Genomic DNA, 23996 nt, shown 5'->3' on the forward strand with positions numbered 1-23996 from the left:
ACTCTGAAATGTTTGTAACTCTGAACAAAACATTGATTGTTCTTTCAAAAGTTTACAACATTGACTTAATACAGCTTTGAAACTTTACTTTGCAGAAGAAAAATGCTGCTTTTAACTATCAAAATTTAAATGAAACCAGCACAGAAACAAAAAGAAAAGGAGTACTTGTGGCAACTTGGAGACTAAAATTTGAGCGTAAGCTTTCATGAGCTACAGCTCACTTCGTCCGATTCACGAAAGCTTATGCTCAAATAATTTGTTAGTCTCTAAGGTGCCACAAGTACTCCTTTTTTTTGTGGATACAGACTAACACGGCTGCTACTCTGAGCACAGAAACAGTTTCCTTACCTTGCCATTTTTTTTTTTAATTTCCCCTTTTTTTAATTTACATTTAACATGGTACTGGACTGTATTTGCTTTTTTGGTCTCTGCTGCTGCCTGATTGCATACTTTGGATTCCAAATGAGATCTGTAGTTGACTGGTCAGTTCATAACTCTGGTGTTCGTAACTCTGAAGATCTACTGTATCTTCAGTATTCAGCGAAGTTTCTGCCCCTTTTCATTTGTCTACTTTTCCAGCTAGGCAGTTTCTACACAATTTGTTTAGGGAAAAGGAAGCTACCAGATACTCAAACCCATTTAATTTATTCTTAAGTGGCTGACAGACTTGTACTCCAATTCAATGTACTATGAAAAGGGCTAAAGCCCACAATTATCAGAACAGTTAGTGACCAGCAATGATTTAAAACTAAAGTCACCACTGTTTCCTCCCTCTTCTCCCCAGTAGCTGTTGAGCAATTTCAAGAGTGTATTCATAATGTATTAGCAGAACAGAATTCTTAATCTTTCAGGAAGTGTGCAAATTAGGCCTTCAATGCCTGGTAATTGAGTGCTAATTGATCTTCACAAGTACACTCCAATTCCCCTCTTCCTAATGACCACAGAATCTTTGGCTGCTGTGATCCCACTGTGGTATAATTACATCTACTACCATGGATCAGCATGTAAAGGGGGATATGTAGTCAGTGTACCTATTAATACAGCATACACACTAAGCCACCGCATGACTTAACAGAAGTTCATGCTGAAATTTGGTGCTTAGATCCTTCAAGGATGAGTTCTAAAGAAAAACTTGCATTTCTAAGATCATTTCAAACTACTTAGTCCAAATGACTCTCTCACCTAACCTGTAGTTTAGTGCTCAAGTGAGGGATTGACAGAATGTGTGGCTAAATTATAACATGCTTTTCCTCATGTAGTGTAGCTCTACTAATGTATTGATTTCAACCTGCAAAAATCTATTTCTCTAAATAGCCCTGACAATTACTAGTTTCTATGATACATTCAATTAATTTATTTCAAGTAGGGCACTATGTAATGAACTCCAGTTGAAAGTTAAAGGCACTCACACAATATAGCTAACAGACGTTAGATTCTGGCTATCACCCTGAAGTATTTTTAAGTTATTACATGTAGTGATTGTACTGGAAGACTTGCATGACAACAGCTATATATAAAACAACAATACTTTTCCACAGTAATTTCTCTTAACACTTTTATACTAGGTATTGTGTTGAATCCCTGAGAAGCAGCCCTTTTACCAGTCAGCAGTACATGGCTAAAGACTATATCAGTCTACAAGTACGGGGGGGAGAAATGAACATACACCCTGTTCTCTGTTTATCTCTACTTGAAGTTGAGATTCTCACAATATTTGTTAAATGGGAATGAAAGTCATGCAACATAGATGTACTTCACTGTGTGAACGTGAATATATAGTATCAGATGAAAAGTGAGTCTCTGGCACCCTCTGGTGTTTGACTATGCCTGTTTTATTCAGTCTTATTTACTCCATTTTACTGAAGGGAGAAGAGAAGGCTAGAAAGGAACACTTAAACCTATATTATATTGACCCTGGGCTACTAATCGGAATAAGCGTATGGCCTTTAAATTCTACCAAGGTGAGACTGATAAGCTTGGTAGAGAGAAGGAAGCAACCTGAAGAGTGAGAAAGAATTCTACCAGCACTCAGACGACAGAGTGAGACCACCAACAGATGCAACAGCTGTCAGCAATGCATTCTGTGAAGACCCCTCAACAGTGGTTTCTTGCTCCTACCCTTTGTCTGATAGGGCCCAAATTTGTTAGCCTTTCAGACAAGTGGCAAGGCCCATCTTTTCATTTAAGTATTTGGGGAGCACTGTCTATTTCTGCAGTGGTCTATGGTTAATATAGTTATAAATATCTGTAGAGCCATTTGTATTGTATATATTTTTCAATTCTGTAAGAGCTTTTTAGTGGCCAAGGATGATCAAGTAATAGGAAAAAAAAAGAAAAAGGAAGTGCCAACATTAGAATTGGAGATTATTTCAACTGGTAAAGAAATATTTCTCAGGTGTTTTCTTGAAAAATGTGTGCAGTAGTTCCCAGGCACTCAGTTGTTCCATGGCATCTATTGTAAAAACAGGGGCCACTGGCATATACCGTATACTCACAATTTTCTGAAATCCTATTATCTAAACCTCATTATCTGAATCCCAGCATGCGGAACAAGGAAGGTATTCGGATAATAGAGCAGAGACTCTCAGCCACGGGGGAGGCCACTCTGACATTGAATTGCTCTCATGGCAGCATGGCGAGCCCCCTGCAGACCTGCTGTCATGGGAGGGAGGGAACAGGGCTGTCCCTACACTGCCACCAGGCTGACGACATCTGATCCCTGCAGATACAAGATACAGACAAGGATGTGGTCCCTGCAGGGCAGAGGAGAGTCCTAGCCATGAGAGACCAGCCAGCTTCCTCCCGGCACCTTGTACCTGCAATAATCGAGAGGGCAGGAATGGCAGCATAGGAAGCCCCCTGCAGCCCCTCTTGAAGCCTAGGTCTAGCCTCAAGTCTGATTTAAGTCGAAAGTCGAACTGCTTTTGGTAGTCTCCATCTCCACCTCTGTTCCAACGCTCACTTTTAAAGAGGAAAACTGATTTTGTAGTTCTGAAATGTAATTAGTTACTTGGACTAAAATCTAAGAATTCTAGTGATCTAAAGGGCTGGGTATTTTGCTGGCCACTACAGTCAGAACTTTCGCCGGAGACTTTTATCTCTACCTAAAAGGAGCAAATATCTAAGAGGAGGTAATAAAAGATTCCTTAAAAGCTCCTAGCTGTATTAGAAGGTTACCAGTACAGCCCAAATTACAATTCAAGGGTATCTGGCTGTTTGGACTGAGCAGAGGTCATTTTTAGTTTAACTCCAACTAGGGTTTCTGATAAAAGATAACAGTGCTACAAGCTACTTAATGCTAATCTCATAGGGCAAAGCATTGACATGCCTCCTCACTATAAAAGCATCATCATTAATACACAAAGTTATAAGGTCAACACTATGGTAAATAGAATGCTGATAAAAACCCAGACCCAACAGTACAATTCCCATACAATTAATCTAAGTCTCTCAATTTTCAGGTCAATATTTTTAGGTTCTTCCCCCCACCACATCATTAAAAGATCCATCAGAAGTCTCTAAATTATTTATTGAGGCATCATTCCCCATATCTATACTGCTGTCTGTTCCTTTTCTTGAAGTCCTGTTTCCTACAGCCACACAAACTTCCGACTTTGTTTATTTTTACCTGAAGGATGTTGTTCCATTCTCTTTTATTTTATTTTTCTGAACAGGAGATGCTTGAAGCGACAGAATTTTGTTTCCTGGCAGTGTAATTTGTTTCAGAAAGGAACCTAAAAAAACATCAACATGCCACAACAAAAAACAAAATCCAAGGAAGATGACTGTTTATTCTGTACATATTCTAAACAAAAGTCTTTGTTGCAGGCTGAAGAATCAATTATATCCATTTTGAAACCAGACACTCAAAAGTACTACATTCTACATATTTTGCAAAGCTAACAAATTAATATTTTTTTTTCCTCTTAATGGAACAGTTTCACCATCTTATTGCTAACCTACGCAGGTCACATATCCCACTACAGGAATGAGCTAGCTGAGACAAACGAAAATGTACTAAATTATACGTTAAATTAACTTGTACCAGTAGACGTCTCACACGTCTTAATATCGTGAAGTGCCAAAAAGAGAGCTTATAGAAACAGAATCAACTTGCTGGAATGAGCATACTTAGAATACTCAAAATAGTAAAACTATTTATCTTTTAAGTTAAATGTTTTCTCAGCAGGCAAGGTGATGGACAGAGTACTCCCAAGGCTCGGAGAGTATACAGTTCCAAGCAACTTCCAAAGACACCCATATAATTTTACCTTAACTGACTGGTTTGAATACATTAATTCCCCTTGTCCCTTCAGTGTCACTCTGCCACAATATCTAATGTTACAATGAAGCATTTTCCCACCTCCCTGTTTAAAACAAGACAAAAAACCCCCGAAGTCCAGCCCTACCTGCAGGAAACTGGTTAGTCTGAATTAGTGCGTTTAATGGCATCCTTTTTTCGCCAGGTTTCTGGAGAGTCAGTGTTGCTGTTTGTGGAAGCGTGGCCACTTGTTTAACAATGCCTCCTGAAGGCTGCTGGACTACCTGGAAACAGTATATCCAATATCAAACATGGAAAGAGCTAAATATAGAGAGACATGAATCCTATCAACATGCTCATTCAACCAAAACTGCTGGGGGACATGCATGCATGTCTAGCTTTCACTTTAAGAAATACATCATGCTCATGAAACTTCAAATATACTTTTTATCTTGACAGGTCAAGTAAACTTACCAGTTGTTCACATTTGTAGTTAGCAACACTGACTTGTTTGGAGTGTTAAAATTGCTTGGACAACAGACATTTCACCCCAGTCATGTTGCCTATTTCCAATTGCTGTATCAGAACAGTTTCCTAATACCATATAATTCACTGCACTAAAGGCTTTAACTCTTTGATAAATGAAATTGGCATTAAGGGCTATCAATAGAAGATTGAACTTGTTGCTATATGGATTCAAACTATCACATTATACAAAAGAAAGCCAGCATTTTTTAATTCACAGACAATGGGTTTCGTAACTAGTTCTTAAATTGTCTTTATACAGATAGATAGCTGAAGAATATATGCATCTATGAAAGCGTTAGTAAAGATGAAATTTGAAAACAATGCTTTTTTTCCTGCATCACCTAGTTTTTAATACATATTTTTTGTACATTAGAGGGCCCCTCAAGTCCATACTTCTGCTGTGACTGACAAGTACTATCCAGCAACACTTGCACTGAATGCATTGGAGTTTATAGAAGATAAAGAGCAGAAAATCATAAGCACCTCTTGTGAGTGCTGCAGCAATAATGGTAAAGGAGAGTTGTGCTGTATCAAATTGGTCTGACCCCGTATGGCAATTCTTATTTTCAAATAGATTGTATTGGTCTTCGTTTCAGGGGCGTTTTTGTTAGACAGGTATTAATATAAAGCCCGGTTAGTGTGATTTCGATGTTACTTTAACAGCATATTCATGAGACTTGACTTTTCAAAGCCACATACAAATGTTTTCCAGATGCATCACTGTTTCCTCTCACTCAGAGCAGCTGATGAAGTTTGACATAAGCAAGCAAAAGTTTTATTAGTTACTCTGTAATGTAGCTTTCCTTGCCAGTGAAATCTGGCTTGCAGCTTCTAATCCAGATCTTTGCAGATGATGTGGAGAAGTGATTTTAAAAAACCCCCACAAACAAGACCAAGTACAAACTAAGATTTTTCCACGGTACGTCTACACTGCAGCTGGGAGTGAATGTCCCAGCACAGGAAGACTGACTCATGCTAGCAAGGCCAGAACTAGCACACTAAAAACAGCAAGGTGGACATTGACATTCAGACAGAAGAGCCCTCCCAACTGGCACATGAGGAGTGGTGGATAGTAGGACAAAAAAGGGGGTAAAAAAAGCCTTTCCTTCAGAAAAAGCCTGTTAAATCAGAAGGGTAGTGTTGCATCTAAAAGAGCTGATATAAACAGCAGGATATGGCAGAAGAACCAGAAGAGAATGGATCAATGGACCAGAAATAGGGGTCCAAGAACAGTGCGGGGGCCAGGAGGCCATGGCTTTCCCACTTTTTACTGGTCAAGCAATGTGGGGAGGGGGCAGAGAGGAGCGAGCAGGGGGTGGGGCCTCAGGGAAGGAAGTGGCACGGAGGTGGGGGCAAGGCCACTCTTCCCCCCACTTTAAGGGCACCTCTTCTTCTCCTGACCAGAAGTATAAAGGCTGTGCTGGCAGTAGAAAGACCGCTCTACACCCTGTCTCCTGCTCTCAAGGCTGGAAGTGCTGGGATATATGAGGTGGAGAGAAAGAGTGGGTAACAACCCTGTTAGCCAATTAAGTAGTGTTATTGAGAAACTTCAGAAAGGAAGTTCTTCTGCTGGAAGAACTGCAAAAATACACTAGCTGTGTAAGAAACTGAATCTCCATGTCTTTCAGGACCTTGCACATGCTAAAGGGACTGTGTTCCTTTGTGCCCTGGTCGGCAGAATGACAGCCAGCAGCAGCACAGAGGTTGACAAAGCAGGCAATAAAACCAGGATATAAACAGAGCCCTGTGAAATTGTTTATTTTTCTTAACTTATTTGTTGGGAATTTCATTTTATCCATGCAGGGGAGACCTGGTCCTGCTCCTGGGGGGGGTGGGGAAAGTGTGTGTAATAAGTGTCATATTTCATAAACAGCTTAGCCCCATAGTAGAAGCTATTTAAATGGCCAAGTTAAAAAGCAACAAGCTAACTTCACCTGTTCACTAGACCTTTGAAATAGCCAGAGCCTTGAGGTCTGAGCACTAGACATAGCCAGGAACTTGAAGTTTGTGGTGGATGTAACATGACTCCCTGATGAGTGGGCAAACAGTTTAACCTCTGGGTTTGAGCCCGCCCGGCCTACCCCAAATGATTAAAACAGGGATAATATCTCCTCATATGGGTGTTATGATAACTTAATGAATGAATGAATGAATGAATGAATGAAGAGAGAATGAATAATGCCTATATACTGGTTAAGGCACTCACCTGGGAAGTCGGACACCCAAGTTCAACTCCTTGATCCAATAAATATTTAGTGCATAAGAAGTGGAATAATTTCAACAGAATAGATTGAGACAGTCCCCTCCCCTTCCAAATACATTGTAGCCGCCTGGTTAGGACTTTCACCAGAAAGGGAGGGAGAAAAGTTCAAATTCCTGTGCCACATCAAGCAGAAGAAGGAACTGAACCTGGGCATCTCATATCACAGGTGAGCGCCCTACACAGGTGAGCGCCCTAGCTAAATTGGCCTCAAAATGCCTCTGTATTTAGGGTACCTGTGATGCATTTTTCTTAGGGTTCTCCTTAGTTAAGATTCTTGAGAAAAAGTTAATATTGGGAGCTTCTCCTTAAGCAATATGACACTGGATAGTTTAAGTACATTGCTATAAAAATAACCAAAAAACCCCAACACACACACACTGTTGAAGACCCAGAGCAGGACAAGAAACTCAGAGATAAAGAGAATCTCTCTCTTTAAACATTATTCTTTGGTCATTTTAATAATTAGTTGAGTTTCTTTTATAATATAAAAAACCTTAGGAGACAGGAGCTTACTAAAATAGTTTAGCCACTTAGCTCTGAAAACCACCAGGCACTTCTACATGAGTTAGTTTGCAGATTTCAGTTCAATCCCCAGTGAACAGGAATCCACAATACAATCCACAGTATCAATACTCCTGGAAAAACCCAGGACAGAAGCTTTAACATTATAGAGACAGGACTCCCTCACCTCTAGACTGTCTCTCTGCCACAGCATTGAGATCTTCAGCAGAACACCTATTAGGGCATTCAGCTAAACCTACACTTGGCTTTTTTCCTCCCCCCACCACCCACTAAAGAAAAAATTCTCCCTCTTTTTGCTGTGGAATAACCCTGACAGCATTAGAAGTCAGGAGCTGAGATCCCCCTCAAATCCAGTTGGGGCAATTAGCATACCTTGCAAGATCAGATTCAGAAACAAACACTCAGCTCAGAATAAAATTCATGTTCACTACAACTACTCAACAACAGCCAGATTTATGAACTAGAACATTAATTAGAAGTAGGGTGTCTTCATCACTACACTTGCTCTCCCTTACATGTTAAAACAGCTGCAAACCATAACACTCAGAGGTAATATATTTAATTTATTAAGCATAACGGAACAATGTCTCAGAGACACCTGAAATAGCCCATTAACTCATGGCGGAATACACTTATCTAAACATTATACAACTTTTGATCAAAAAGCACAATCTTAGATCTGAAGATAAAGGCAGAGAAGTTTAATCTTACCAGCTGTTTCACTCTAACTGTCTGTTGAGCATGAACTGACTGTGCCACAACAGAGTTGGGCTGGGCAATTTTAATACTGATAGGTGTCCCAATAACTGATTTCACAGGCTGAAGAGGGGTTGTCGTTGTGGTCGCCACTGCAGATGCAAAGACAGGTTTCACAGCCTGGAGAGAGGTTGTTGCCACTGCAGACGTGGGGACTGGATTTGCAGGATGAAGAGGGGCTGTCACTGGTTTCACAGTCTGGATGGAAGCTGCTGCTGCTGTCACCATTGTGGAGGGGATGGGTTTTACAGTCTGAGAGCCTGTGACCACTGCAGAAGCAGGGACTGGTTTTATGGGCTGAAGAGAAGTTGTTGCCAGAGCTGAGGTGGTCACTACTGTGGAGAAAGTCGGTGCTGCAGAGATACAGGTAGAAACAGCTGCTTGTGTTGTAGCCTGCTGCTGAATACACTGCTGGATAAAACTCTGGGCATTGGGCATTAGCTGCCGTAAGGCAATCATACTTTTCTAGAAAAAGAGAAAGACAGCAGCAATCATAATACTGTGAATACCTTTCGCAAGTTTAAGAATTACATTACTTTTCAACTGATTTTTTTAAGTTAATCTTGTTTCATGAGGAAGAATGAGTTTGTTATTCAGAATTACACAGAACTGCTGTCAAAAACAAAACAAAACAAAACAGCATGCATAATGCAATAGTTACTAGCATATAATGTGCAATAGTCCAAAGTTATCCACTACTTCCCTCCATGGAATAAAGCTCATCTGATATTCAATTAAAGTTTCCTTTTAACTAGTTACCTTTCATTTAGTAACTAGGTTGCAGTCCACGTTTCACAATGAGAATAATATAATTACACTGCTTTTAATCTTTGTTTCAAAAAACAGCAGCTTATTTATGGCATTGTGTTTATTACATTAATCATCTTATATAGAAGGAAAATTCTCTGACTAAGTCTAAGAATCACCTGGAGATTCACTCATATTCACTTTTACAGTTCCTGTAGTGAAATATGCCCATTCGGTCCAATTCTGATATTGTTCATATATGAAGTGACATTTATAGCACATTTTAATCATTTATAAAATTTTGGGGTCCAATAAAGTGTTAACTTCATCCTGGAAGGGAATAGTCTTACTGTTCTTTATTCCCCAAAATTAGACAAAAAAACCAACAAAAAATACACACCTTACCTTACTTATTACTAGAGTTACACATATAATTTTTAGTCTCAATAATGCATTATCTGCTTTGTTGGCTGGTGTATTTGGTTCAGATTTCCTAAATTAGATTCTGATAAATCTTAGTAAATGTCTCAAACTTTTAATGAGAATTTCAAAGAAAGCAGCCAGTGGAAGTTTCTCTTTCTAAAGGATCACCTAATTATACAAATTTTAATACATGTTTCCACTCTCTCACATAAGTGAGCTTCATCATTTAGTTAAAAAAGTATTCAAGTTTTTGCTCTATTCTACTTGCAAATAATTTTTCATTTAAAAAAACAGTTGTAAAGCAAAACAATCACTTAAGTGGCATGTGCAACTATAATACAAGGGGGCATTACTATTATTTGTTAGAATGATTACCATATAATAAGGTTTAATATTTCAATATGATTTCTGTCTTCAACTAGTATATTTAGCATCTTAAGGCATAGACTCTCACAATGAGCAAGGCTAAGGCCTGGTCTACACTTAAATCTTACTGACATTACTTAGGTTAGTTAGGGGTTTGATTTTTGCCAACATTGTTACACTGGCAAAAGCACTAGTGTAGATGCAATTGCATCTATATAAAGGTGCCTTATACGTTATAGCTTTTTCCAGTTGAGGGAGCTGAGGAGGAGAGGGGGGCGATAGAGGTATAAGCCCTATTTTACAACTGCACCCACACTAGGGGAGGTTGCTGCTTTAATTATGCTAGTATATTATAAGCATAGTGTAGGGTAATTTGCAAATTAAGTATAGATAAAAACCCTAACTGTAACAAAAGGATTATGCTAACAAATTGAGATGTCTGGCTACTATTCACCTTTTGGTGGCTACAATCAGACTCATAGAACTGGAAGGGACCTCGAGAGGTCATTTAGTCCAGTCCCCTGCACTCAAAGCAGGACTAAGTATTATCTAGACCATTCCTGACAGGTGTTTGTCCAACCTGCTCTTAAAAATCCCCAATGATGGAGATTCCACAACCTAGACAATTTATTCCAGCACTTAACCACTCTGACGGTCAGGAAGTTTTTCCTAATGTCCAACCTAAATCACCCTTGCTGCAATTTAAGCTCATTGCTTCTTGTCCTAGCCTCAGAGGTTAAGAACAACAATTTTTCTCCCTCCCTCCTTGTAACAACCTTTTTATGTACTTGAAAACTTGTCATCTCTTCTCCAGATTAAACAAACCCACTTTTCCAATCTTCCCTCATAGGTCATGTGATTTTAGACCTGATTTTTGTTGCTCTTCTCTGCTTGAGGTTTCAGTGGCTAGGAAAATAGAAAGGAGCAAAAACTCTGTCAAATGAAGTGTAAAAATGTAATTAGGAAGGTCAAAAAAGAATTTGAAGTACAGCTAGCCAAGGACTCAAAAAAGTAATAGCAATTTTTTTTTAAAAAGTACCTCAGAAGCAGGAAGCCTGCTAAACAACCAATTGGGCCACTGGACGATTAGGATGCTAAAGGAGCACTCAAGGAGGAGAAGGCCATTGTGGAGAAACTAAATGAATTCTTTGCAGTGGTTTTCATGGTTGAGAATGCGAGAGAAATTCCCAAACCTGAGCCATTTTTTTTTAGGTGACAAATCTGAGGAACTATCCCAGACTGAGGTGTCATTAGAGGTTTTGGAACCAACTGATAACAGTAATAAGTTACCAGGACCAGATGGTATTCACCCAAGAGTTCTGAAGGAACTTAAATGTGAAATTGCAGAATTATTAACTGTATTCTGTAAAAATCATTTAAAACAGCTTCTGTACCAAATGACTGGAGTATAGCGAATGTGATGCCAATTTTTAAAAAGGGCTCCAGAGGTGACCCTGGCAATTACAGGCTAGTAAGCTTGACTTCAGTACTGGGCAAACTGCTTGAAATTATAGTAAAGAACAAAACTGTCAGACACATAGATGAACATAATTTGTTGGGGAATAGTCAACATGGTTTTTGTAAAGGGAAATCATGACTCACCAATCTACTAGAATTCTTTGAGGGAGTCAACAAGCATGTGAACGAGGGAGATCCAGTGGATATAGTGTATTTAGATTTTCAGAAAGCCTTTGACAAGGTCCTTCATCAAAGGCTCTTAAGCAAAGTAAGCAGTTATGGGATAAGAGGGAAAGTCCTCTCATGGATCGGTAACAGGTTAAAAGATAGGAAACAAAAGGTAGGAATAAATGGTCAGTTTTCACAATGGAAAGAGGTAAATAGTGGTGTCCCCCAAGGGTCTGTACTGGGCCCAGTCCTATTCAATATATTCATAAACTATCTGGAAAAAGGGGTAACAGTGAGATGGCAAAATTTGCAGATACAAAATTGCAAAAGTTAAGTCCCAGGCAGACTGCGAAGAGCTACAAACGGATTTCTCAAAACTGGGTGACTGGGAAACAAAATGGCAGATGAAATTCACTGTTGATAAAGACAAAGTAATGCACACTGGAAAACAATCCCAACTATACATATAAAATGATGGGGTTTAAATTAGCTGTTACCACTCAAGAAAGATCTTGGAGTCATTGTGGATAGTTATCTGAAAACATCCACACAATGTGCAGTGGCAGTCAAAAAAGGAAACAATGTTGGGAATCATTAAGAAAGGGATAGATGAGACAGAAAATATATTGCCTCTATATAAATCCATGGTATGCCCACATCTTGAATACTGTGTGCAGATGTGGTCGCCCCATCCCAAAAAAAAAATTATATATTGGAATTGGAAAGCGTTCAGAAAAGAGCAACAAAAATGATTAGCAGGATGGAACGGCTGCCGTATGAGGAGAGATTAATAAGACTGGGACTTTTCAGCTTGGAAAATAGATGACTGGGAGGGGATAATGATAGAGGTTTATAAAATCATGACTGGTGTGGAGAAAGTAAATAAGGAACTGTTATTTACTCCTTCTCATAACCCAAGAACTAGGGGCCACCAAATGAAATTAATAGGCAACAAGTTTAAAACAAACAAAAGGAAGTATTTTTTCCACACAACACAGTCACCCTGTGGAACTCTTTGCCAGAGGATGTTGTGAAGGCCAAGACTATAGCAGGGTTCAAAAAAGAATTAGATAAATTCATGGAAGATAGGTCCATCAATGGCTATTAACCAGGATGGGCAGGGATGGTGTCCCTAGCCTCTGTTTGCCAGAAGCTGGGAAAGGAAGACAGGGGATGGATCACTTGATTACCTGTTCTGTTCATTCCCTCTGGGGCACCTGTCATTGCCACTGTTGGAAGACAAGATACTGGGCTAGATGGACCTTTGGTCTGACCCAGTATGGCCATTCTTATGTTATGATCCAGAAAGACCTATATAGTTTTCTTCATTGATTACTTAAACCCCGCCATAACTCTTAAAACAAAGTGAGTAATATTAATAGCTACAGAAAGACATTCCCATATTTCAGTCCATATAGTTTTAAAAAGCTATGTAAAACTTGTAGAAGTTAAAGTTACATTATACTGAGATTTAGAGACACTACAGCTGAGGACTTCTTGAAGACCTGAGCTGAAAAAATGTAATTAGCTCCTATGCCAGATGTATTGTAAGTGGATAGGGTAAAGTTAAAGTTGTTTGGATAATTAGTTACATCTTTAAAAGAAAGTCAAGACTGTTCTGACTTTCCAATGTATGTGTTTAACATACAACATTTAAAGAAAAAAAATCCTGTGTTTTCCCATGCTTGAGACCATATCTGTAGGCAAAAGTTTATGCAGCAACACCCATCTATCATGACTGTTTTGAGAATCAACCATTGTCCTAGCCAGCGTTGCAGGTATCTGCACTGTACAGTAAAACAGGTTAGCAATGAAGATATTTTTGTATGTTACTCATTTAAGAGTGATAGCATACTTTACATTTTTTGTGATCTCTTTCTACACTAACTTAAAAGCTTATATTTGTATCTAAAAAGCACAAAAAAGGTAACAGCTGAAATAAATGAAATAAACTGGAAACAGCTTGAATCCACACACAAATTTACTGTGTTTGAACATGAATATTAAGAACTGCTTTAGATTATGCTAGTTCACATTCTGCTGAGTACTTCTCACCAAATCAAGTTTTATTCAGCATTGTGTTAGCTCAGAGATGGGCAAATTACGGTCCGCAGGACCATCCTGCCTGGCCCCTGAGCTTCTGACCCAGGAGGCTGTCTCCTGGCCCCTATCCTGCTGTTCCCCCTTTCCAGCAGCCACACCACCACGCGGTGCAATGCTCTGGGCAGCAGGGCTGTAGAGCCCGGCTGGTCTGATGCTCTGTGCTGCGCAACTGCCTCTCCTGGCGCAGCCACACTGCCCGCCACTGGTGCTCCAGGCAGCGCAGGGAGTGGGAAGGGGGTTGGACAAAGGGCAGAGGAGTTCAGGGGGTGGTCTTGGGCAAGGATAGGGGTGGGGGGGTCAGAGGGCAAGGAACGGGGGTTGAATGGGGGCAGGGGTCCGGGGAGGGCAGTCAGGAAGGAGAAGAGGGGTTGAATGGGGTGGTGGGGGGTAGTTAGGGGCAGAAGGTCCGGGGGCAGTCCGGGAGAAGGGGTGGTTGGATGGGGCAGCAGAGGGCAGTTAGGGCAGGGGGTGCCTAGGGGGCCGTCAGGGGGTGAGAAGCGGGGCTGTTGGATAGGGGGCAGGGCCAGGCCATGCCTGGCTATTTGGGGAGGCAGCACCTCCCCTAACCAGCCCTCTATACAATTTCAGAAACCCAATGCGGCCCTCAGGCCAAAAAGTTTGCCCACTCCTGTGTTAGCTAGTTGTAATGAAGTCTTCGGGGTTTCAGCTACATCATTAAGCCTGGTCTGTACTGGCTGCAAAGTCAAAGTCAGCTAACTCGCTTCTTGACAGAGTTCAAACAAAAAAGTTTTGTAGCACAGACCAGCCCATATGCAATGAACAATGAAGTGCACATTCTAGTTATTATGCTATGTTAATTTCATAAGCTGTGAAGTGAGAATTTATATACAGTAGAACCTCAGTTACTAACTAACCAGTCAATCACACGCCTCATATAGAGCCAGAAGTACTCAATCAGGCAGCAGCAAGACCAAAAAAAGCAAATACAGTACAGTACTAACTATGTTAAACGTAAACTATTAAAAAAAAGGGAAAGGAGCATTTTTCTTCTGCATACTAAAGTTTCAAAGCTGTATTAAGTCAATGTTCAGTTGTAAACTTTTGAAAGAACCATGTTTTGTCCAGCATTACAAACAACCTCCATTCCTGAGATGTTCACAACTCTGAGGTTCTACTATAAGAGGAAACTGTTCTAAGAAGAGTAACAGAGATGAAGTAATAGCATATTTTACGGTAATGGACAAGTTACAACTCCACTGCAAATTCACTGCAGAAAGCTTTTATTCTGCCTATATCTTTGCAAAAGTTACAAAAAACAAGAAAAAATGGGAATGACAGATTATATTACTGAGAGCTCACAAATGCCAAGTTTTGCATTAAGCACTGTAGAGTACAGTGGTACTGACGGACTCCAGGCTGAAATAGGCAAGCTTACTGACAAGGAGTTTGAGGGTTGCCATTGAAAAATATGTATTAGCTCAATATCTGACAAATTACCAGCAGCAAAAGTAGTACAATATGCAGGACAAACAGATGGCAATCCTCACATTCTCTCTAATCCAGTTCTGCCACTTTGCTATTTTCTCCTAGGTTTTGAGGTCTATGCTCTGTACTATGTCTATACTAGGTAGGCAGGTACATTTCTGTGATCTCACGCACACAGTAGATTTGGACCTGAGTGCCTCAATGTACAGCTGTACACAGATACACACAACTGCTGTCATGAGCGGTGCAGGTGTTCATTGGATTTAGTACTTAAATCAGATCTTTGCCTTATAATAGAATGAACCCTTTGGGAGAACGATTCACTGCTAATAAAAAATTAGCAATTGGGCTTTTAATCAAATTGGCTGAATGGGATTAGAGTTGTCCTGGACTTTTTTTCCTAGGTTGTAGTATGCTGGTTGGGTAGTTCCTGGTGCAATTTTTTTAAAAACTGGTTTTTACTTATAGTTTAACTGTGGATAGCACCTAAAGCTAGGCAATACTTATTTTGTTATATTATGATAGTATCTTTATTCTTTTTCCATCAGAAATAATTAAATACACAGCTTTATTCAGCTCTACAACGAACTGATTACAACTTTCACTAATGTTTGACTGGGTATTAAGTTTTAGAACAACTGCAATCTCCAAGAATTAGTGCCAAGTTTAATAAGAACAGATTCTAGAATTCTATCAGTGAAAACAAATTCTGGGAAGACCCAAGTTATTTCTGTAAGAAGAGGGTATGTTTTATATAGGTTAGCTTTCTTGGCTTCAAGTATTATTGTTGCACTCCCTGGAAACTGGATCTGCAAGCACTCTGATAAGTGAACTGAAAGGCTGCATACTTTCGTTGTGGCTTCTTTAGTACAAAACCCGTACAAAATTCGATTCTGCAACTTCTTTACTTTACTGATACTCATTTATAACAGACATCCCTCTACCTGTCAGAAGTAAGATGGTGGGAGTTGTGCGCAGGGACAAAAGTTGCTTACTCTTTCTATAACAGCAAAGTCACAGCTATTTCATAAAAAGACTGTCAAGCACTAGTCCCTACACAAGATGGCAACTTTAAAAATGTTTTATAAACAACACTTCTCTATCATCATCACTTTAGATTAACAGTGAAAATTTTACAAATCCATCTGATTTGTAACTATTTGTGCTCAGGTTTTTTTGTGTTTCTCTCTGCTCAGACAATGAAGCAAAAAGAAGTAATTGACTTAATTTCACTATCAGGTTCTTAGCACTGCAATGGATTTCAAGCCCTACAACTGAATATTAGACAACTAACTTTTTATTAGAACTGTTTTTTAATTTTTGAAAGCTCTCTATTGATCTTAGATTTTATAAAACAAAAACACTAAGCACAAAGTGTAAGTTTTGGACCAAACACTAAAAGTTGGTTGCGTCACTGGAGGAAAAAGATAATTTACAGTTTGTGATGTTGGAAGTGAGATGTAACCACCAAAAGAAAGGGATTAGTAAGGAAGTGGTTGACAGTGACAATATTGTGGCATATTTCCTGCTAACTATCTTTTTCTAAAGTTTGATTTGCTAGTGTTTTGCAACATGGGTTTGAAATTAGCTCCTAATATTGAATGACAAACCTATTTGAAAAAAGTGTATACTATAAAACGTCAGAACCACCACACAAACTTACCTTAAGGAAAGGAACTAGATATGGTTGTGGAGAAGACTTAAGTTCAACATACAACTTTTTTGTAAATTCTTCTGGTTCAATTTTTGCTTCCTAAAGTGAAGAAAAGCTTTTTACATGAAGTTGATCCAATCATAAATAGGAGTAATTTCAAATTCTACCTAAAAAAGCATGAAAAGCATCCTGATTCATGGGAATTCCAAGGAGCATGGAGTTATTGAATTCCCAAATGCTTTTATTCATGTGGTGTTTTTAAACCTACCTGATGTTACAGTATTATAAATTAAATACTATATTACAGAATTAATTTCCTTTATGTCAGCTCCAAACAGTTATACAACAGCAATAACTGCTCAAGCATCCATTACAAGCAGGCAGCAAGTGCTTTCTAAGAGACAGTGCAGATATGTTGACCCCTCTGAGTACCATCAGTGTTGTACAAAAATACTATTTAATATACTTTATTTTCTGTAAAATAAAGATAATTTATCTACACACAGCTTAAGGTGGACTCAACTTCTAAGGTCTTAAAAAGCACAATTAAAAAGATAATTCAATAATTATGTAATTCTCCTGTAAAACATACAGTGTATGAAAGTAGAGTACTTAGAGACTCATTATAAAACATAATACAAAAAATAAACCTTATAATGCTCAGTTATATATTCTGCAGAGGCTAATGGTATCTGAAAGTGGACAGGCCAACTAACCAAATGACAGCATTAGTATTTAGATCTTTTTATTCCATTCTGTTGCTTGTTTTTTGTCTCACTGAGCTTGGGCATAGATATGGCCCTACTAAATTCATGGCCATAAAGCACACATCATGGACCGTGAAATCTGGTCTTTTGTGTGCTTTTACCTTATACTATATAGATTTCACAGTGGAGACCAGCATTTCTCAAACTGGTGGTCCTGACCCAAAAGGGAGTTGCAGGGGGATCACCAGGTTATTTTAGGGGGAGTCGCAGTATTGCCACCCTTACTTCTGTGCTGCTGCAGGTGGCGGTGTTGCCTTCAGAGCTAGGCAGCTGGAGAGCGGTGGTTGTTGGCCGGGCACCCAGCTCTGAAGATAGTGCCCCGCCAGCAGCAATGCAGAAGTAAGGGTGGCAATACCATACCATGCCACCCTTACTTTTGTGCTGCTGCCTTCAGAGCTGGGTGGCCGGAGAGTAGTGGCTGCTGACTCAGAGCCCAGCTCTGCAGGCAGCAGCCCAGAAGCAAGGGTGACAATACCATACTATGCTATGCTTACTTCTGCCCTGCTGATGGCGGCTCCGACTTCAGAGCTGAGCTTCTGCGCAGCAGCCGCCACTCTCCAGCTGCCCAGCTCTGAAGATAGTGCTGCTGCCAGCAACAGGGCAGAAGTAAGGGTAGCAGTAGTGCAACTCCCCCTACAATAACCTTGTAGCAACTTCCTCAACTCCTTTTTGGGTCAAGGATTACAATTACAACACCATGAAATTTCAGATTTAAAAAGAACTGAAATCATGAAATTTACGATTTTTAAAATCCTATGACTGTGAAATTGATCAAAATGGACTGGGAATTTGGTAGGGCCCTAGGCATAGATCAATGAAAACAGGACAGGTACTGCCTACGCTAGACCAGTTACTGATATATGTTGCATGTTTAGAATGATGTACCAATACTTTAAACACACTACTGCAAGTGCTTAAAGATACAATAGTTTTAAAAAAAATAAGAAAAGCTAAGTATAGGTTAAAAAGTTAAGATTAGTATAAAATTTTCTATTCTTTTTCTCCACTTGTTTTACAACATTTACCGAAGCCTTGTTTGTGTTCCCAAACAAACATAACCAGTGTCAGAACAGCAGCAATTATTTTAAGCAATACTGCAAAAAAAGTCTGACTGCACAAACGTGGAGATGTAATAAGAAAAATCTTAAGCACATATTAAAGAGTATACAAGATGCCACTGAAGAGTAGAATTATCCCAGTATATCCCAGCCTGGAAGCAGGTCTTGTAGTCCAATAAGAAAGCTGGGGTAGAGAAAGAAGAGGGTAGGTGGATAAAGTTGCAGGATCTCACATCTGCCTTCATATTTATAAGGCTGTAGGCTCAATAAAACAGTATCAAAAGCTAGATTTCTTTGCTTCTATGACACTCAGTTAAGTTGCAATGGTATGTAAACCAGGCATACAGTGCCGCCAACTGAGGCATGTAGTCTCTAAAGTGGGATCACAAGAGAAGAGCAAAAGTGAGCAACTGCAAATCAAAAAAAAGTCACAAAAGATGAGAGAAAAAAAAATGCAACTGACAATAGAGAAAAAGAGGACACAGGGGAGGAGCTATCCATTCGCAATCTCCAATTGCGAGGAGACTTCTATCAGGAGAAACCAAGACCAATTAAGTTTGACCCTCAATCCCACATACTAGCATGTCAGATTACTTTGTGCACTGAATAGGACAAAAGTTCCGTGTAGAAAAAATAGCATGTGAACATGTAATTAAAACCTGAATCATAATGCATATACATGAAGAGGCTAAATTAAGGTTGCCAGAATTCAGGTTTCCCATGTATTTCTTAGCTTTAGAGTGCTTGACTTGACAACCTAAGTAATATTTATGATTTTTTAATGCATAATTAGAAAAAACAAAAACTAGAATAAGCTAACTTTGCAAAGTGCTTTGCATATAATGCTTTAAGTATTAAATATTGATACAAGAAGATTTTTAAAAAAACTCTTACCAATAGATGTTGTACCAGATTCTTCACATTCTGTCCCATTTCTGGGGCTTGAGGTCCACTAGATGCCAGCTTTATTAATGTTGCAAGAAAATTCTTGCATTTCTTCACATTCTCTAGCATTTCCTGGTTGTGGAAGTCAAGGAAAGACTTAGTTAGACACTGCACTGACTTTGAACCTCAGCTACTTAGAGAAAGTGATATTTTAAACTACTTATTTGGCTTACTGTGGAAGTGTTGGGCTGTGCTACTGTTGTGCTCTCTGCTTTGACAGAGATTGCCTTTTGGGAGACAGATGGTGCAGGAGGTCCTGTAACTGGAAGCTTTACAGGTGTTCCAGTGTCTGGGGGTTTAACAGCAGTAACTGTCGTAACACTGTTAGTTGCAGCTGCTGGCTGAAAAGAGATACGAACACTTGTTTTACTGATACCTTCTGAACTTCGCAAACATATGCCATATACTCGTAAAGCGTAAGCAGTATTTTTCCCTAAGTCACCAAGTCAAACTATATCAGGACATAAATATGCATCAACACATCTGCCTCAGACATTAAACTTGCAACAATAATCATTAAATGTTATGTTCTTCATGTAACTGCAAATTAATCTTATTTAGTCAACAGAGAAGAAAAACCCCAGCCCTGTTTCTCCAATCAATATTGGAGAAGGTCAGTTTTAGCTTGTGAGCTCTCCAGAATAAAAAAAGAGCGAGGTAATCAATTTTTTTTTTGAGCAAGCTGATGCTGCGATTGTATAAAGCTTACATTACACAGTCTAGGATACAATAGTCTAGGACTGTGTTGGGGGAGCAGGATGCCATTCTGAAAGACTGACTAGCAAAAACAAAAACAATACAATTGCCAGCTTTTACTTAAGATCTTAGAACTTAAGACTTGCTGCTATGTTAAGAAGATTAGAATTCAGCTCACTCACGTACAGTTGTCTTTGCTCTAAAGTGGCGCATACAGGAGTATAGTAAAAACTAATCTTTCAGTGAAATAAGCAGGTATGACTGGAAACATACCAAGTACAGATCTGTTGAGTAAGGAGGCACTATATTGGCTCTGTCTTAAGAGGTCACTTTTCAGAATCAGAAAGCACTAACATTTAAATTTATGACAAATGTGATCATTCTTTCAATTCCTCTTCTCATTTCTTTGCTGCAAGTGGGCATGTCTCCAGGTAGCTGCCAACCATCACAAGCTGATCCATCTGATATGGAAGAAGCAAGCAGTTTCAAGAAAGCATGTCAGCTTAGCTTCCTGCTGCTGGTACACTTTTAACAGCTCTGCAGGATCTTTGCCACCACTGTCTCTTCCAAGGATGCAGTTCAACAGATCTATGGCCATAGGGAGGCCAACTGGGCAAAAGATTCCCAGAAACAGATGGACGGAAAGAGGACTGATAGGAACAGAATACAGAACTGTCAAGTTGCAATGTTTTGGGTTTAAAAAATAGTAGCTTTGGAGCTACTCTCTTGTGAGTTCTGATATATTTATAGGTCAAGACAAGATCAGTGTTCTAGAAGCTGAAGAGAGGGGGTCAGGAAGTCTACCTTCCCCTTCCCCAGAAAAACTGATATATGAGAATAAGATTCGATCACCTGACTCAATCTTCTCCACTACTCTGACATGATGCTCATTCTTAGTCCACGTAAAGGAGAAATTCACATAAATGATATATCTTGTATTAGTGGCATTTATCCTGCATATTTGGAAAAGGTTTGTATGAGGAGCAGTTGCTGTCTTGAAATGACAGTACCCCAGCATGATGCTAATTAGATAGTCAACTTTGTGATCCCTTCTGGGATGAGACAAACAGCCTGCACAATCTGAGATGTGGAGGGGTGCACGGGATTTGAGGTTTTTAAGAAAAAGAAGAGCTGAAACATCAAAGAATAAGAATACCTCTGCAGGCTGGACAGAATATTGAGTTGGTAGTATTTATTGCAGAATATGTTGTGCCAATAGCTTTACACACTATTGACTACAGTAGTTTTAGTATGGGAAAAAGCTAAACTAAACTAGCTTAGCATTGTCTCTCTCCATTTTTTTTTTAAGTTAACTTCCTGACTATGGTCTTCTGATGCTGTCGATACTATTGCTAGCAAGCTGATTTTTTGGGGGTTGGCTAGTTGATACAACATAGCTACAGAACAAGCCTCTTGAGCTCCCTTCTTTCCTTTCTCAAAGACAGTTCAAGACAAGCTTAGATGCTCCACTGGCTGCCCCATGGCCAGGAGCAGAAGGGAGGAAATGCTCGTGTGGTGGCAGAACCCCTCTATACAACACTAATCTATTCAGGATTTCTGAGAGAGGGTAGACTGATTTTCTTTTTAGCACAGTGGTGTTTAGACTTTGGTCCTTTAGCAAACTGGAAGTCTGTAAGGCTGCTTTTGAATAAGACAAAACACCTATTCTTTAGACAGTGATCTTTCTTGTCTAGTCACAGGATGACCAGGACTTTTTGGTTTTTTGTTTTTTTTTTTTAAATCAAATACCTCTAAGCACCCATTTGTAAAAGACAGCTATGTGTCCATCTTGGTATTTCTTATAAAAATGTGGCCAGTTAAGGTTTTAAATGGGCTGATGACAAAACTGAATAGAAGAGAGATGCAAACTGCAAAAGGATGGCAGAATTAAAACAGTGTGTGCAAACAAAGGGAGATTTATTACCAAATATAAAGCTACAGGATTAAATATGGGATGGAGGGTTGGGCTGTAAGGATTAAAATGAGCAGAAAGAAAAGGAGGACTTGTGGCACCTTAGAGACTAACAAATTTGAGCATAAGCTTTCGTGAGCTACAGCTCACTTCATCAGATGCATTTGGTGGAAAATACAGAGGGGAGATTTATATACACACACAGAGAACATGAAACAATGGGTTTTATCATACACACTGTAAGGAGAGTGATCACTTAGGATGAGCCATCACCAGCAGCGGTGGGGAGGGAGGAAAACCTTTCATGGTGACAAGCAAGGTAGGCTATTTCCAGCAGTTAACAAGAACATCTGAGGAACAGTGGGGGGTGGGGTGAGGGGGAGAAATAACATGGGAAAATAGTTTTACTTTGTGTAATGACTCATCCATTCCCAGTCTCTATTCAAGCCTAAGTTAATTGTATCCAGTTTGCAAATTAATTCCAATTCCGCAGTCTCTCCTTGGAGTCTGTTTTTGAAGCTTTTTTGTTGAAGTATAACCACTCTTAGGTCTGTGATCGAGTGGCCAGAGAGATTGAAGTGTTCTCCAATTGGTTTTTGAATGTTATAATTCTTGACGTCTGATTTGTGTCCATTTATTCTTTTACGTAGAGACTGTCCAGTTTCACCAATGTACATGGCAGAGGGGCATTGCTGGCACATGATTGCATATATCACATTGGTAGATGCGCAGGTGAACGAGCCTCTGATAGTGTGGCTGATGTGATTAGGCCCTATAATGGTGTCCCCTGAATAGACATGTGGGCAGAGTTGGCAACGGGCTTTCTTGCAAGGATAGGTTCCTGGGTTAGTGGGTCTGTTGTGTGGTTGCTGGTGAGTATTTGCTTCAGATTGGGGGGCCTGTCTGTAAGCAAGGACTGGCCTGTCTCCCAAGACCTGTGAGAGTGATGGGTCGTCCTTCAGGATAGGTTGTACATCCTTGATGATGCGTTGGAGAGGTTTTAGTTGGGGGCTGAAGGTGATGGCTAGTGGCATTATTATTTTCTTTGTTGGGCCTGTCCTGTAGTAGGTGACTTCTCGGTACTCTTCTGGCTCTGTCAATCTGTTTCTTCACTTCAGCAGGTGGGTATTGTAGTTGTAGGAATGCATGATGGAGATCTTGTAGGTGTTTGTCTGTCTGAGGGGTTGGAGCAAATGCGGTTATATCGTAAAGCTTGGCTGTAGACAATGGATCGTGTGGTATGATCTGGATGAAAGCTAGAGGCATGTAGGTAGGAATAGCGGTCAGTAGGTTTCCGATATAGGGTGGTGTTTATGTGACCATCGCTTATTAGCACCATAGTGTCCAGGAAGTGGATCTCTTGTGTGGACTGGTCCAGGCTGAGGTTGATGGTGGGATGGAAATTGTTGAAATCAGGGTGGAATTCCTCAAGGGCTTCTTTTCCATGGGTCCAGATGATGAAGATGTCATCAATGTAGCGCAAGTAGAGTAAGGGCATTAGGGGACGAGAGCTGAGGAAGCGTTGTTCTAAGTCAGCCATAAAAATGTTGGCATACTGTGGGGCCACGCGGGTACCCATCGCAGTGCCGCTGATTTGAAGGTATACATTGTCCCCAAATGTGAAATAGTTATGGGTGAGGACAAAGTCAAAGTTCAGCCACCAGGTTAGCCGTGACAGTATCGGGGATACTGTTCCTGACGGCTTGTAGTCCATCTTTGTGTGGAATGTTGGTGTAGAGGGCTTCTACATCCATAGTGGCCAGGATGGTGTTTTTAGGAAGATCACCAATGGATTGTAGTTTCCTCAGGAAGTCAGTGGTGTCTCGAAGATAGCTGGGAGTGCTGGTAACGTAGGGCCTGAGGAGGGAGTCTACATAGCCAGACAATCCTGCTGTCAGGGTGCCAATGCCTGAGATGATGGGG

At 39.9% G+C, this 23996-nt stretch overlaps 1 protein-coding gene across 1 annotated transcript in view; it reads right to left on the reverse strand.

The window, feature by feature from the left end:
* The window catches only part of TAF4B (TATA-box binding protein associated factor 4b), a 137947-nt gene that overhangs the window by 81176 nt on the left and 32775 nt on the right, over positions 1-23996 (reverse strand). Inside the window, exons 4-9 of the mRNA XM_038388183.2 lie at positions 19639-19806; positions 19415-19537; positions 16705-16794; positions 8286-8795; positions 4410-4545; positions 3629-3734 (exon numbers count right to left, since the gene is read on the reverse strand). Of these exons, the coding sequence (XP_038244111.1) occupies positions 3629-3734; positions 4410-4545; positions 8286-8795; positions 16705-16794; positions 19415-19537; positions 19639-19806 (1133 nt within the window). The remainder of the gene's footprint in view (positions 1-3628; positions 3735-4409; positions 4546-8285; positions 8796-16704; positions 16795-19414; positions 19538-19638; positions 19807-23996) is intronic.

The sequence above is a fragment of the Dermochelys coriacea genome, chromosome 2 (assembly GCF_009764565.3).
Source record: "Dermochelys coriacea isolate rDerCor1 chromosome 2, rDerCor1.pri.v4, whole genome shotgun sequence".
In the NCBI taxonomy this organism is placed as follows: domain Eukaryota; kingdom Metazoa; phylum Chordata; order Testudines; family Dermochelyidae; genus Dermochelys; species Dermochelys coriacea.